Genomic DNA, 13,626 nt, shown 5'->3' on the forward strand with positions numbered 1-13,626 from the left:
CTACACACGAATAATTTTAGTACCAGGCTCCCACTTATAGCAAAAACCACTACGCACTTTTTGGACCAACGAATTGACAACCGACGGTTTCTTATTTATCGACTCGATAGATGTATAATAAACTATGTTAGTAGATGGTTCGTCACTCAACGACTTTCCAGAGGAATCGCTTTGAGAGGACTCTGTTTCGGAATGATAGAGAGATGTTTTTTTGGCTACTTTGTTGATAATACCGGCACAGCTGTGGTATTTTGTGAATTTCTCGTTGTTTCGATGATCTACGTCTATGTGGAGGCTTAGTTGACGCCTGTAAAGAAATATAAGACTTTTAATACAAAGAGCTGTTGAACATTATTTTGTTATTGAAAATTTTGGAGACTAACTACTTAACCGATTTTTTATCCCAATTCAATCTCGGATTAGGTAACAAATTAGGTGTTTTTAAGGTAACTTATAAATAAAAACAAATTAAAATGGAAATTCTCTTACAGCGATTCGATAATTATTGTTGTCTGACTGAAACTTTTGCAAATATTACTGAATAAAATATATAAAATACCTAACCGAAAATTCATCAAATTAGGTACGTCCATAATTTCTTTACCATTCCTATTAGTTCTATAACTAATAACACGCAGTGCTGCCAACACGTTCAGAAGTCTGACAGCAATTCCTCAACAACTCTATTAGATATAGAGTTGTTGAGGAATTGCTAAAACAAAAGTTTATAATTATTATGTATGTATGTAACTCACCGGTACTTAAATTGTTCTCCACACATTTGACATCTGACGGGGTCACACACGCACTGTGACGTCACATCAGACGCGTCAGACGTCTTCCGTTGCGACACACACGACTGTTTATCAGATTTCACGTCAGAATCAGTAGTAGTGTGTAAACTAGACTCATATTGCTTTTTATTAATTCCGTTGATAATTTGCTCAGGGTCTGTTATTTTGTCGAAAAATGAAACGATTTTCTTTAGCTTGTCTTCTGGAACGTCGATTTTTAATTCTGGGTCTGTTTGGGTGATGCTTGCTATTTTTGTTGATGGCCTGAAATAATATTTAAGTACATGAGCAGTTTGGTGTTCGAAGTCTGTAAACTATAAAACTTAAGAAGAATGTCTGTTTAATCACCATTTCAAACAAAAATACTGAACGGATTTTTATGATTTTTTTTTGTTATGTAGGTCTCAAGTAGCCCACGGAAGCAATTATGCTATAATTTATTAAGATAAATGCATTTTAATATACGCACACACACAAATAGTGTGCACAGCTAGTGTGAACCTATTTTTAGTCTCCATTAAAGGAAGAAGAAAACAAAAAGCCATCAAAAATAAATCTACAACAACTAAGTTGACTATTACAAAATGTTAAATTCATAATTCTACTCATATTGGATATGCACAAATTCATGAATCAAAATAATCATCCATGTAAGAGTAAAATACCGTTCATTAGAAGCTACAGAAACAACATTAGCGTTCAGCTTCGAGATGCCCAAGTGTTCGTTTTCATGCAGAAACTTGTCATGTTCGAGCACGAAGCCTTCATGGCAGTAGTGGCAGATGTGCCGGCGTTCAGGGAAGTGGCACAGGTTTAGGTGGTCGTTGTAGTTTATTATTCCTGTATCAAATAATGTATTAAATAGTATTAGTTTCACATCGTCAAAATAGAAAAATTCTAGGAGCAAATATTTGAAATTCGGCACAACTTCGATTAACATTTAACACAAAAAAATTATCGGAAATCCCACAGGAAAGGAAACTATTGGGGATTTTCTTTAAAAACGGGCGGGCGAAGTCGCGGGCTGAAAGCTAGGTAATTTTAGTATTTGTTGACAAACTTGTAGGTAAGTTTTTAAATTCATCAAAGAAAGAACCATGCAATATTATACATATATTTATCGAAATATTTATAATTTATATATTGTTGACGAATATGAAATACTTAACTACCTACTACCTACCGCTATGCGTTTTCTTCTATGGAGAGTCCGCAACAAAATAACATAAGACTTCGTGAATGACTAATAATTAACAGAAAAGATCGCCATAATAGTATTGTAATATTATCTATACCATAGCTTACCATAAAACATCATTCTACATCCAACAATAGGGCACTGTCGTGGCGTAGTGTCCATCAGACAATTCCTCTGCACACTCTGAACATAATTTAATATAACTGGACTCTTCGATTCCCTTAAAGCTATCTCAGAATGTGTTTTCTTTGGTCTCCTCCCTCGTCTTAACCGCAAGCCTCGACGACGTCTCTTTTCATAGCGATTAACAATATCATCGTCACTCGCTGCATATGTTCTAGGATTTTGGATCTTATAATGGTAATTTCTCTCTGGTTTCAAACCGAATATCCGTTGCAGGAAGCATTGAAAGCGTGTTGGTTTGTGCCGCTTGCTTCTATAGGGAGCTTGGAATTCTGAATGTCTAGACTCCCTCGAGTCCCTAGATTCTCTCTCGCTTTGTACGGATACGTTTTCATTTGAATCTTGTGTAGATTCGTCTTTGCTTATAGACCTGCTTATATGTGATTCAGATATTTGACTCTGTAGTTCCCTTATAACAGTTGTTGGAATGGATGTATCTTCAGATTTAATAGTGACGTCACCGTTGGAAACTTCAGTAGTTCCCGCGCCAGCGTCCGTTTTGGTTCTACGCGATCTTTTCCTTCGTCTTTTAGGTTCAGGTATAGGTTCTACATAGGTCTCAGGTAGGATACCGGTAAAACTGTACATTATAGGGCGTGGAATTTGGGGGTAGTGGGGGGTGGAGAGAGGGGGGGTGGGTACTAGGAACTTCCCCTGTAAAGGGGGGGGCGCGAAAATTAATAGTTTTCGAGATATTTACAAATTAAGTTTTGGTCCGCCTAAAGCAAAGGGGGCGCAAAGTAAATTAGAAAATTTTTGATCTAAAGTGAAAATTGTATACCTAGGTATCATAAAATACATAATTTTTATTCAAAACGCTAAAATAAGCATGTTTTATAAAAAAAACTTTTTCTCCAAAATAAAAAATGGCCGAGATATTCGCCCTCAAAGATTGATGATAAAACCTAACCTAACCCTTTCCCTATCTCCTCATGTCTTTTTTATATTGTCTCAGACACTGCCTTAGCTCCGGCGCTACGGGAAGTGCAGCCCTTCCGCCCTTGCGTGACAAAGCACGGTCGCCCGTACTCCACTTCGCAGCTTCAGCTTATTGGTCGCCTTCGGCGACCAGCCTCAGCCGCTCCGCTCCGCACGGCTCCCGAGCTTTGTCACGGCGGGCGAGGGCTGCTCTCCCTCCGCGCCTCCGGCTTTTTACATACACTCTAGGGGTAGGGCAGACAAGACCACGTGGAATTCGGGGTTGACAGCTTCGGTTCTGTGGCAAGTCTTATGATAATGAAATGCTTATTTTAGCGTAACGTTTTTTAGCTAGACTCGGACTTTCGCAGCTTAATATTGAATACATAATATTCCTGTATCTTGGTAATTATCAAGTTTAGAGAAAAGTTGCCCCAACAAAACATGCTTTTATTAGCGTAATCTTTCCGATAAAACAATAATAAATAGGTGTTATAATACAAATGTGTACAAATAACGGATGAATAAAATAAATTAGTCGTCCGATTACCGGATGAATAAAATAATTTAATCGTCCGATAACATCTATTTATCTATATAGTTAGGTTATCGGGATTTCTTTAGAGAACTGCCGCACGTATTATAGGTTTTTTGTGGGGGGAGGAGGGCACACGTAGGTATTTGATTTTTTTTTGCGCGTCGACGGAGCCCCGCTTCGCGGGGCTCCTATTTCTGTGTAGTTTTTTTTTTAAAGAAACCTAACCTAACCTAACCTAACAGCTAACCTAACCTAAACTAGATTTTTTTTTGCGCGTCGACGGAGCCCCGCTTCGCGGGGCTCCTATTTCTGTGTAGTTTTTTTTTTTAAGAAACCTAACCTAACCTAACCTAACGGCTAACCTAACCTAACTTGATTTTTTTTTGCGCGTTGACGGAGCCCCGCTTCGCGGGGCTCCTATTTCTGTGTAGTTTATTTTTAAGAAACCTAACCTAACCTAACCTAACCTAAAGGCTAACCTAACCTAAACCTAACCTAACGAATTGAGGGTGAATATCTCCGCCATTTTTTATTTTAGAGAAAAGTTGTTCCTATAAAACATGCTTATATTAGCGTTATCTTTACGATAAAACAATAATAAATAGGTGTTAAAATGACACTCACACATTACTCCATCAATCCGGTAATCGGACGACTAATTTATTTTATTCATCCGTTTAGCGGACGACTAGACACTTCGATTAATATTTTTGTTAAATTATAAATTGCGAATATTAATAATTTTATTTTATTTAATCTATTTTACAAAAACTATACTTAATAATAATTATTTTTAATGTTGTTGTTAAAAAATATACAAATTTCATAAATAAAATTTAAATTATAATATTTTTTTTGTTAGATAGAAATGTTTTACCTGAAATGAAACGCGTTTGACAATCGCTGTAGGTCAATTTGACACTGTCATAACAGTAAGTTCGCGTTTCAAAGATAAAATGGAGTAAAATTTTCCGATTTTCAAAAATTCGTGACTCAAAAACAAAAAGTTTTCGCGCTGTGAAATTTCAGATTTAGGTTCCATAGGACAATAGCTAACCACAAAAAAAATTACGACTCTCAACTCCACGCCCTATAATGTACAGTTTAGCCAGGATACCTATAACGCTCGCGTCGTATATTTGGAACAGTTTCTTCAAGCACTTGTATTTGGCTTTCAGCACTTCGTGTTTTTTCTTTGGCACCCATTTTATGACGTCATCGTCTGACTCCCGTTTTTCTGGGATGCTCGTTAGAGTGGGATTACGCATCACACGATGTTTTTCCACTATGAAGCACAATGTTTTAGTTGCAATATAAATAAATACGGACACATATATTTGGCAATTTGGATACGGTATCATAACTGATACGGATCGCCGGGGTTTTTTGTTCTAATATTTATTTTATAAGAGGGCATAGTGTGACATTTTTGCTTGTTAATTTCGAAAAATGAAATGTCGTTTTCTTCTTTGTTGGTCTAGGTTGTTTATTGTGTGATGTCAGTAGAGCTTTTTTTTAAGAATTACAGAACCTCTTTTATTATTTCTTTGTGAATAAATTAGTTTTGTGGTTTTGCTCTAATTTTTCATCGGCTTTTGCTTATCTTTGTAGGTATTAAATGTAATCAAATCAGTTAAATGATTGAAAACGGTAGAGACAGTCAGAAATATTTCCCCATTATTAAGGGCTAGTTTTGGATATGACAAATGAAAAAGGATGGAAATTAAGGTAGGATATCTGGGTAGGACATTATGAATAATAAAAACAACAATTGATAGCAATAATTTTTTTATTAAAATTAATCACAAAATATGGGTAATTTATATAAATTAAATAAATCACAATGTATGGTAACTTATATAGATAGTTTTTTCTTATAACAAGGGAATAACTTGAGCGTGCTGCGTGATTCAACATGTTTAAAATTAAGTTTTTCTTTAATAAATGCAATTTTAGTACTTAATAATTATACCTATAAACAACTCTTATTATAAATGATAATCTTATTCTAATGGTATAACGTTAAATCTTTGTAGTTAGTATTTTTAATTCATATTAAATGATTTTACATACAAATGTTTATGCTACAGTCAAAACCCTGAACCAGTCAATATCCTTATTGACGGTTATTATTTATTATCTGACTGATTTTATATGATTGCATCATATAAAATCAGTCAATAAGGATATTAACCGACGCCCTTTGTCAATAACCTAGTTGACTGATTTAAAGAGCAGACATTCAGTCAATATAGGTTTTAACCAACGTATAGTACGACATAAAAGAGATGAAATTTATTATTTTGGAACTAATTCGTTTTTCATTACCTGGCAACCCTGAATTGGCAATGTAGCTGTCAAGTTGAATAAAAATTTGTTGTTTTTTTCGTGAAGTGGAGAATTATTGAGATAAAATTGTTATTTAGAACAAGAAATTTAAATAAAAAAGGAGACATCATGAAAAAGGTTAAACGTAGCGGTGTCCGTGATGTGGTGTATAAAGTTTTTATTCGGTGTTTGTCCGAATTTCAAGCTGGAAATTTATTGACTGATTTGGAAAACGTTTACAAACGTACAGCAGAATATACCGGTGAGATTCCATTTATTTTTGCTTAGTACTACGTAAAATAGAATATTCCATTAGTGACGAGTGTTTAATGTATGTATGTATGGCGATTATTACGTTTTCGCAATTTAATTTGAGGTTATTTGTATGTAAACAAAAACTAGTTTTTATAGTGCGACCAGCACAATTTGAGTCAAGAAGTTATATCCAATCCAACCAGCCTCAAATAAAGTACCTAGTTTAGATTTTACTACATAGTATAGTGATAACTGTTTTCATACAACTATCTATCTATTAATCAATCAAACCATAAGAAAAAAAATTATATTTACTGTATCATATTTACAGATACTGAAGATGCCCCGTACCCTCTTGCCAGTACTTCGAAACAGAGTGATGATCAGTCCTTTGAAGGAGTAGAATATTTAGATTTTGATGAATTATATTAATGTACAAAATTTATCTACAAAAAAAAATAAAAATATGTGGTTTTCAAATCGCCTTGTTTTTTTCTACCCGACGGACCCAGAAAGAGGGTAATGTGTTTGAGCTGCATGTATGCTTGTTTGTTTGTATGTTTGATTCTATGTGCGCCTCTGCAGTCTAAGCACTTGACCGATTTTTATAAAATAACTAATTCCAAATACATTTAAGTAAAATTTGACCTAGGTAGGTCAATTAAAATACTAATGTATTTTTGTCTTAAATTTACACTATTGCTACAATGAAACAATTATAACGGTTTAAATCGCGGTATTTATTTTAGATTATATATATATAGATTTTTGGATTTTTATTCTATAGTATCAAGATCGCTTGCGTCGCAGTATCAGTGTTGCTATATGAGCGACGGTGGCGCCCTCATTTATTTTCATCTCTTTTGTGTCGCACTGTACTGAATAGATTTTAACACTTAAATCTTTCTGTAATGGGCAAGTAAAACAATAGCGAGTTTTACTTAAGTCTCAAATTCGACCTAGTAGGTTAGGTTAGGTTTGAACTGCAACCCTCACGACCAGAACCGACTCGCTATTGTTAAATGAAATGGTAGGAATATTTAGAAAAAAAACTACAAATGTCAAATTGACGTTTCACGCTTGTGCGTCTGTCATAAGAAAATTTGAAAAAAAGGACACATTTTTTGTCAAAATTTCGAGCATTTTTTGTAAATTATTATGAATTTGTACCAGTAATATATTGTCATAAATTAAATCATCCAAATTCATAAATTGGGTGAAATAGTAAAAAAAAATTAAGTAAAATTCTACATAACTTAAATTAAATTACAATTTAAGTACAATGGTAAGCTCTTTGTTATAAATTCGTATAACTTGTTCTTTTTATTAGAAAAATTATATAGAAGAGAAACAAAAGTATTATTTTGATTAACTACTTCTGCATATTTTTTTTTTTTAATTTTTAAGTATTTCACAAATAAAAAAGAACAAGTTACACCTATATTTCTTATTATTTAATTTTTAAGTACCTACATATTAATTATGTTAACTAGGCTTAGTTTATACGTAGTCGTCAACCAAATGAACCTTCCGGCATAAGTAGCGCTGAAACAAAAAAAAATAGTCTTGTAAAATAAATTCTTCATAGTTACATTTTTTTAAGAGTTTTGAGTTCGCAAAAAATGACTATCTCGAAAGTGTAATCTATTTCTATGTTCAATTTCATTAAAATCGATTCGGAAATTTAATAAATAAATACGGAACATTTTACACATACCTACCTATATACATAATATTATAGAAACACGAAGGTTATCATTAGTAAGAAAAATAATAATTAATAAATAATAAAATAATAATTATAATTAATGCTATGTCCAAAAAAGGTCGAAAAAGTACTTGATCAAATCATTTATCAAATTCCTACCAAAATCGGTACACAAAAACTTACCCGCGATTGAAGCAGTCATGAAACAAATACCACAGCCTGCGAAAAACGCTCTAACCGCCAACTGAAAATTAAATAAATATTTGTTATTTGTATGTACTTATGTACGTATTATCTTTATTTTTATGACACAAAATGATTCTATTTCTGATTCTGATTCTGTACAAATGTCTAATGCTAGTGTGAGTGTCAAAACGATAATTTTGTATGGAGTTTCCTGGGTGAGCCCATACTAAGATTTCGCTTGTGTTATGGAAACTAAATGGCTGATAAACATATATAATTTTTAAATACATATATACATATATAGATAATTAACACAGAGACACAGAGCAAACATAAATCACATCATCACACAAATATTTGCCCCGGATGGGAATCAAACCCGCGACCAGTGGCTTGGAAGGCAGGGGCACTACCAACCAAGTCAACCGGCCAAAGGCAGTAGAATATATACTAATATTATAAAGAAGAAGATTATGAAGAGTTCGTTTGAACGCGCTAATCTCAGGAACTACTGGTGCTATTTGAAAAATTCTTTCACCGTTAGATAGCCCATCGAGGAAGGCTATATATCATCACGCTAAGAGCAACACCGCAGGGCACAGCTAGTATACTCACAGAGGATAGCGTTTCTCTTTGTTGCGGTGCTATAGCCGCTATTGCTCCAAGCATGATGCCGGCTGAAGACGGGTTTGTGAAGCCACATAGAGCATATGTCGCTATTAGTTCAGATCGCGCCTGGAATATCATTTATTTATAAATACAAATTATATTTATTTGCAAGATTGTAGTTACAAATGATAGATGTTTTAATTACATTATGTGGCTTATACATTCTACCCATCGATTGGGTGTGCAAATTTGGGTATGCACTGTGCACATATGAAAATAGAGAGTTAATTAATCTAATTATTTAAATGTACACACAATTCAATTTTCATAATTACACGAACACACTACAATTTACACGATTATATCATACACAATTCAGTTTGCACTACTTCACTCACTATAGGTGTAAGTATAATTTGAAGTGCTGAAAATTGTGATTGTTTTGGTATCCGTAAGAAAATTATATACTGAAGTCTTGAAAAATAAATGGGTCATTGTCAAATTTTGCGCAGGTAAACGTAACTGCAGATTTCAAAAATGTGAAAAAGAAAATATTTTAAAATTGAACTTTTCTTTATGCCTGTGCCTGTTAAAACAACTGAAGTAGGGTTTATTTAAGTTGGCCGCGATGTTTAGCTAATAATTTAAGATTTATTTCAGATTTAGTGCGTCAGGGTGGTGAAAAAATACAACTCTGTTATCATTATACTTTACCTTTTATCATAAAATTAAATAAGCCAGTTGCACATATTTTGGCTTTTATATTAATTACAGTCTTATATCTTATAATCACCATTAGAAGTACAAGCTTTTTTTAAGTTTTACAGTAATTCATTTAAAGTTTTAGTCAACTCTGTTACTTTATGAATAATAACAAACCTTAAATTCTACACAAATCCATGAAATATCTATAAATTAACAGCTAATTACAACATATAACCGCTTCATTAACTGGCAAATTAACCTATTGTAATATTATATTGAATAGCTTTTCCTAAATTTCGTAAATATGTTCTTTAATCTTCGGGACACGAAAATAACAGAGTTGTAACATAGTAACTTAGTTGTTCTTTTTGTACTATAAGTGAATAAATTGCATACTCTTGATATGTTTTCACGTTCGAAAAGATTGATTTTGGTTTTTAAAACATTTTTCTTACATGTGGGCTGATTTTTTTCATATGAAACTTTGATCCACAGCAAGACACTCTTTTATAATTTGTATTTCCTGCCTAGAGAATTTAACGGCCTTCTTGTCAAATATTTTATCAATAGCATACTTTTCCTTCCGATTTTTAACTTTTTCATGGCGTTTTTTAATAGTTTTTACTGGATTTACTGGATTGCCGTCCGTATTTTTAGACTTTTTTCGTTTTTCTCTGTTGCATTGTTTTTAATACGTCTCGTATCTCTTGTTAACTGTTTGTAATTGTTACTTCAATTTTATATAATCTGTAAATAACTGCGATATGTTCCTCTTAACTTGCTTGCTGCTCAGCTAGCGTGAGAAGCATTTTAAAGGCGTTAATAACGGCAGAATATCCTGTAACAATATCTTCAAGGTTACATTTAATTATATATGATTTATTTACATATAACAACTCAAAATTACTTTAGGAAACCGATTATTAAGAAAAAACATATTACAAATATAAAATTTCAAACAAAAGTTAAAGAATACATGCTTACTCAACTCTGTTACCATGAGCTAAGTAACAGAATGATGATAACAGAGTTGTAAATTTTACATTCTAAAAGACATAAATCATAGAATAATGCATTTAGTTATTTTTTTATTTCAAATTGAGCATAATTACCCCTTAAACAACAAATTGAACGTAAAATAATAGAAAAAAACGGTTTTACTTACGTTAATAGGGAGGTAACAATGTTGATGCGGAATAAAAACACGCGGCACGTTCAACGCCATGCGATCGACTGAAATTCAATTTACCCCTCCCCCCGACCTAACGAACGACCACAATGGCTGCAGAAACCTTGCTCAAGCTAATAGAAAGTCGAAAACAGCGCCACCTCTATTTTGAGTAATTATTTATTTAGTAACATAGTAGAGCACACGATTCTAAACACTACGTGGGACAAAGTTAAAAAAATTTTTATAAAATAAATTTTAGCACTGATCGGTTTTAAAATCTACTCTTAGAAATATTTACAATATTCTGTTTATAGTAATATTTTAATTGATGTGGGTTGGTATATTGGAAATTGTAGTTATTTTATATTTTCTGTAACGAAGTGCTACTTGGGACAGGTCAAATTTGTATGGAAAACCCTTCTGTTACCAGAAAAAACCACAATGTTACTTTAAAAAATAAAATAAAAAATGAAAAATAGGCCTTTATTTTATTAATATATTATTAGTAATGCGATTAAGTTTGTATTTGCTGAAAGTTTTTTAATATATAAAAATGACTAACGTAAGATAACAACGCACAACTGTGTACAATTAGTAAACGTATCAATTATAATTAACTGAGATGTAATAGTATGGTTAAACATATAAATAATTTAACTGTTTACATAGGTAATAATAACTTAATTCAATTTTATGACTACAAAAATGACCCCATTAGATTTAACCTTCAAAATTTTTCCTTAACTTATAAACCTAAGATAAAACTGATAAGACCGGTGAAACTGATGAGCTTATAATGATGGAACAAATACTTACAGATAGCAATCCATCTTTCTTCATTTCTCCCATTCTCTGGTATGCAACAAATTCATTGACGACTGTTTTCAGACCAATCAAAGATCCGACATATTCACATTCCTCCCAGGGCACTCCTATAATTAAATTTTAATATTAGTACTAAATCCAACAACTATACACATAAACAAAATCTTGGCATATTCCATTAATTAATATCTAAAAACTTGAGTTAAGATATGATTTTATTGTTATCTTTAAATAGGTATGTGGAATTTATCACCGTAATAATTTAAGATGATGAAAAAAATATTTATTAATTCTTAACTTTTAATTTTTATTCAAATATAAAAAAATAAATATAAAAATAAGTGATGCCATCTATAAGCGACTACCAGTCTTGGCGGCTATGAAAAACTAAGGTAAAACTACATGTTCAATCGAAAGAAAAATCTATCACACAATTCCCGACCATGATCAGTTTTTCTCAACATAATTATTGTTTAAAAGTATTATATTGTTAATCATCTCAATAGATGTCGCGCGGTGTGTCCATTAAACACATAAAACTGAAAGAATAGAATAAATTCGATTACTCTGGCGGGTCACGAGTGGCTGAGTTGGTCAGGCATCCGCCCCGGTTGGCGCGAAAGGATGCGGGTTCGAGTCCCGCAAAGTGATCGAATTTTTTCTATTCTTTATAAATTTATGTTTGAAAGTATCCAAATCTCACCCATCATCCAACACAATGGTATAAAGACTTTCCCCAACAACCACTCCAGATTCAAATCTGGTAAACCGAGCAAAGCACCACAATAACCAATAACTCCGTTCAGAAACGCGATCGCAGCTACAAAAGCCACTAGATTCGCTATAATATTCAGAATTAGGGATATTCCGTTTGTCGCACCGCGTGTAGCCGCGGAAAGTGCTGATTGGTCCTGTCTGAAAATAATACAAATATTAATTTTACTACACAAAAAAAGTGCTAAGCACATGTGTCAGAAGTGAAACTTTGTTAGCAAGATTCTTGATATAAAAAAAGAGTGTGTTAGAAGTGAAACTTCTCTGGCAAGATTCAAAGATACTAAAATACCTAAACGGTGATGTAACGGTATTGCCATAACGCGACCTTGAAAGTTCTCTCCACTCTCTCAACGCGCCAAAAGAAGTTTCACTTCAAGAATGATAAACAATAGAAATTAAAGATTACACCTATTATGATAATAAAGAAAGAAATAAGTCATTAATCTTCTTATAATATAAAAATGAATCGCAAAATGTGTTGGTAAGAGCATAACTCGAGAACGGGTGGACCGATTTCGATAATTCTTTTTTTATTATATTGCTTGAAGTACCAGGATGGTTCTTATGTAGAGAAAACATAAATATGTACCACGGGCGAAGCCGGGGCGGACCGCTAGTAGATAATAAAAATGGACAAAGGGCAACGAAGAAATACTAAAACAGTAATTACGATCAATGTTCAAAATGGTAGCAAATTTTTAACTCTTGCAAGTTCAATTTTTAAATTTCTTCTAGAATTTAGTGAAATTAAAGATAACTCATTAATTACGATTCCACCTATAACAAATTCTTACAAATTAAATTGCCATAAATATTTATATCGAGAAACCATATTTTTTTAACAAAATAACAACGAAAAACATACTTCTCAACCTCCTGTATATTATCGACGCGTGTCAACGATCTTCTAGTTTCAGGCATCAATAGTTTGGAATAGCACACAGCAGCAGGTGCCGACATTACACTTGCTGTCACAAGATGCGCGGGAGATGCACCGAAACCTATATATGCGGCTAGTATTGTGCCTGAAAAATTATGATTTAAGTATTAACTCCCTTTTAGTAGTAATGCGAGGTAAATATGGCTAAAAGTGATGAACTGGGGAGGGAGAGTTAATATATAACATAGTAAGTATTTCTAAATAGTAATTTTGGGTAGCAGCGGGCGCAGACATCAAGAAGGACTATGTGGACGGCCTGTATTCTACCTACGAAATGGTACCTATGTTTATACTAATTGCGAATATAAATTGAATGAAAATCTACACTTATATTATCAAGCTGAAAAGTTTGGTCACACATTAATCTCAGAAACCATTTCAAAAATTATTTCTATATTGAATAAATTTGTAAACCTTGATTGCCATAGGCTATATACGTAGACGGACTGCTAGTTATCAATATATACCAGGAATATAAGGGGACCTAAACA

At 33.0% G+C, this 13,626-nt stretch overlaps 2 protein-coding genes and 1 long non-coding RNA gene across 4 annotated transcripts in view; 1 reads left to right on the forward strand and 2 right to left on the reverse strand.

Moving 5' to 3' along the window:
- On the reverse strand, positions 1-4,992 carry LOC149896483 (uncharacterized). Of its 2 annotated transcripts, none has more exons than XM_090117555.1 (5): positions 4,733-4,992; positions 2,100-2,755; positions 1,470-1,634; positions 756-1,059; positions 1-307 (listed from the first exon to the last, which is right to left on the reverse strand). In XM_090117555.1, exons 1-5 carry the CDS (start codon positions 4,990-4,992, stop codon positions 1-3), a joined length of 1,692 nt encoding a protein of 563 aa, XP_089973681.1. The 2 variants fall into 2 exon arrangements, with proteins under 2 accessions (XP_089973681.1, XP_089973682.1); XM_090117556.1 differs by having other exon boundaries at positions 756-1,058; positions 1,460-1,634; positions 2,100-2,723; positions 4,719-4,992.
- A 919-nt stretch (positions 4,993-5,911) lies between these two features.
- On the forward strand, positions 5,912-7,092 carry LOC149896484 (uncharacterized). The gene is made up of 2 exons (XR_016458314.1): positions 5,912-6,221; positions 6,546-7,092. It is a non-coding gene; the product is annotated as an uncharacterized LOC149896484 (long non-coding RNA).
- Positions 7,093-7,691: 599 nt separating this feature from the next.
- The window catches only part of LOC149896485 (uncharacterized), a 30,008-nt gene continuing 24,073 nt past the window's right edge, over positions 7,692-13,626 (reverse strand). Inside the window, exons 11-16 of the mRNA XM_090117587.1 lie at positions 13,061-13,220; positions 12,122-12,333; positions 11,410-11,525; positions 8,724-8,843; positions 8,106-8,166; positions 7,692-7,759 (exon numbers count right to left, since the gene is read on the reverse strand). Coding sequence (XP_089973713.1) covers positions 7,728-7,759; positions 8,106-8,166; positions 8,724-8,843; positions 11,410-11,525; positions 12,122-12,333; positions 13,061-13,220 — 701 coding nt within the window. The 3' untranslated portion in view covers positions 7,692-7,727. The remainder of the gene's footprint in view (positions 7,760-8,105; positions 8,167-8,723; positions 8,844-11,409; positions 11,526-12,121; positions 12,334-13,060; positions 13,221-13,626) is intronic.

This window comes from Colias eurytheme, chromosome 28 (assembly GCF_061535395.1).
Source record: "Colias eurytheme isolate Ceu_HAF_F1 chromosome 28, ilColEury1 Martin Lab GWU primary, whole genome shotgun sequence".
NCBI lineage: Eukaryota > Metazoa > Arthropoda > Insecta > Lepidoptera > Pieridae > Colias > Colias eurytheme.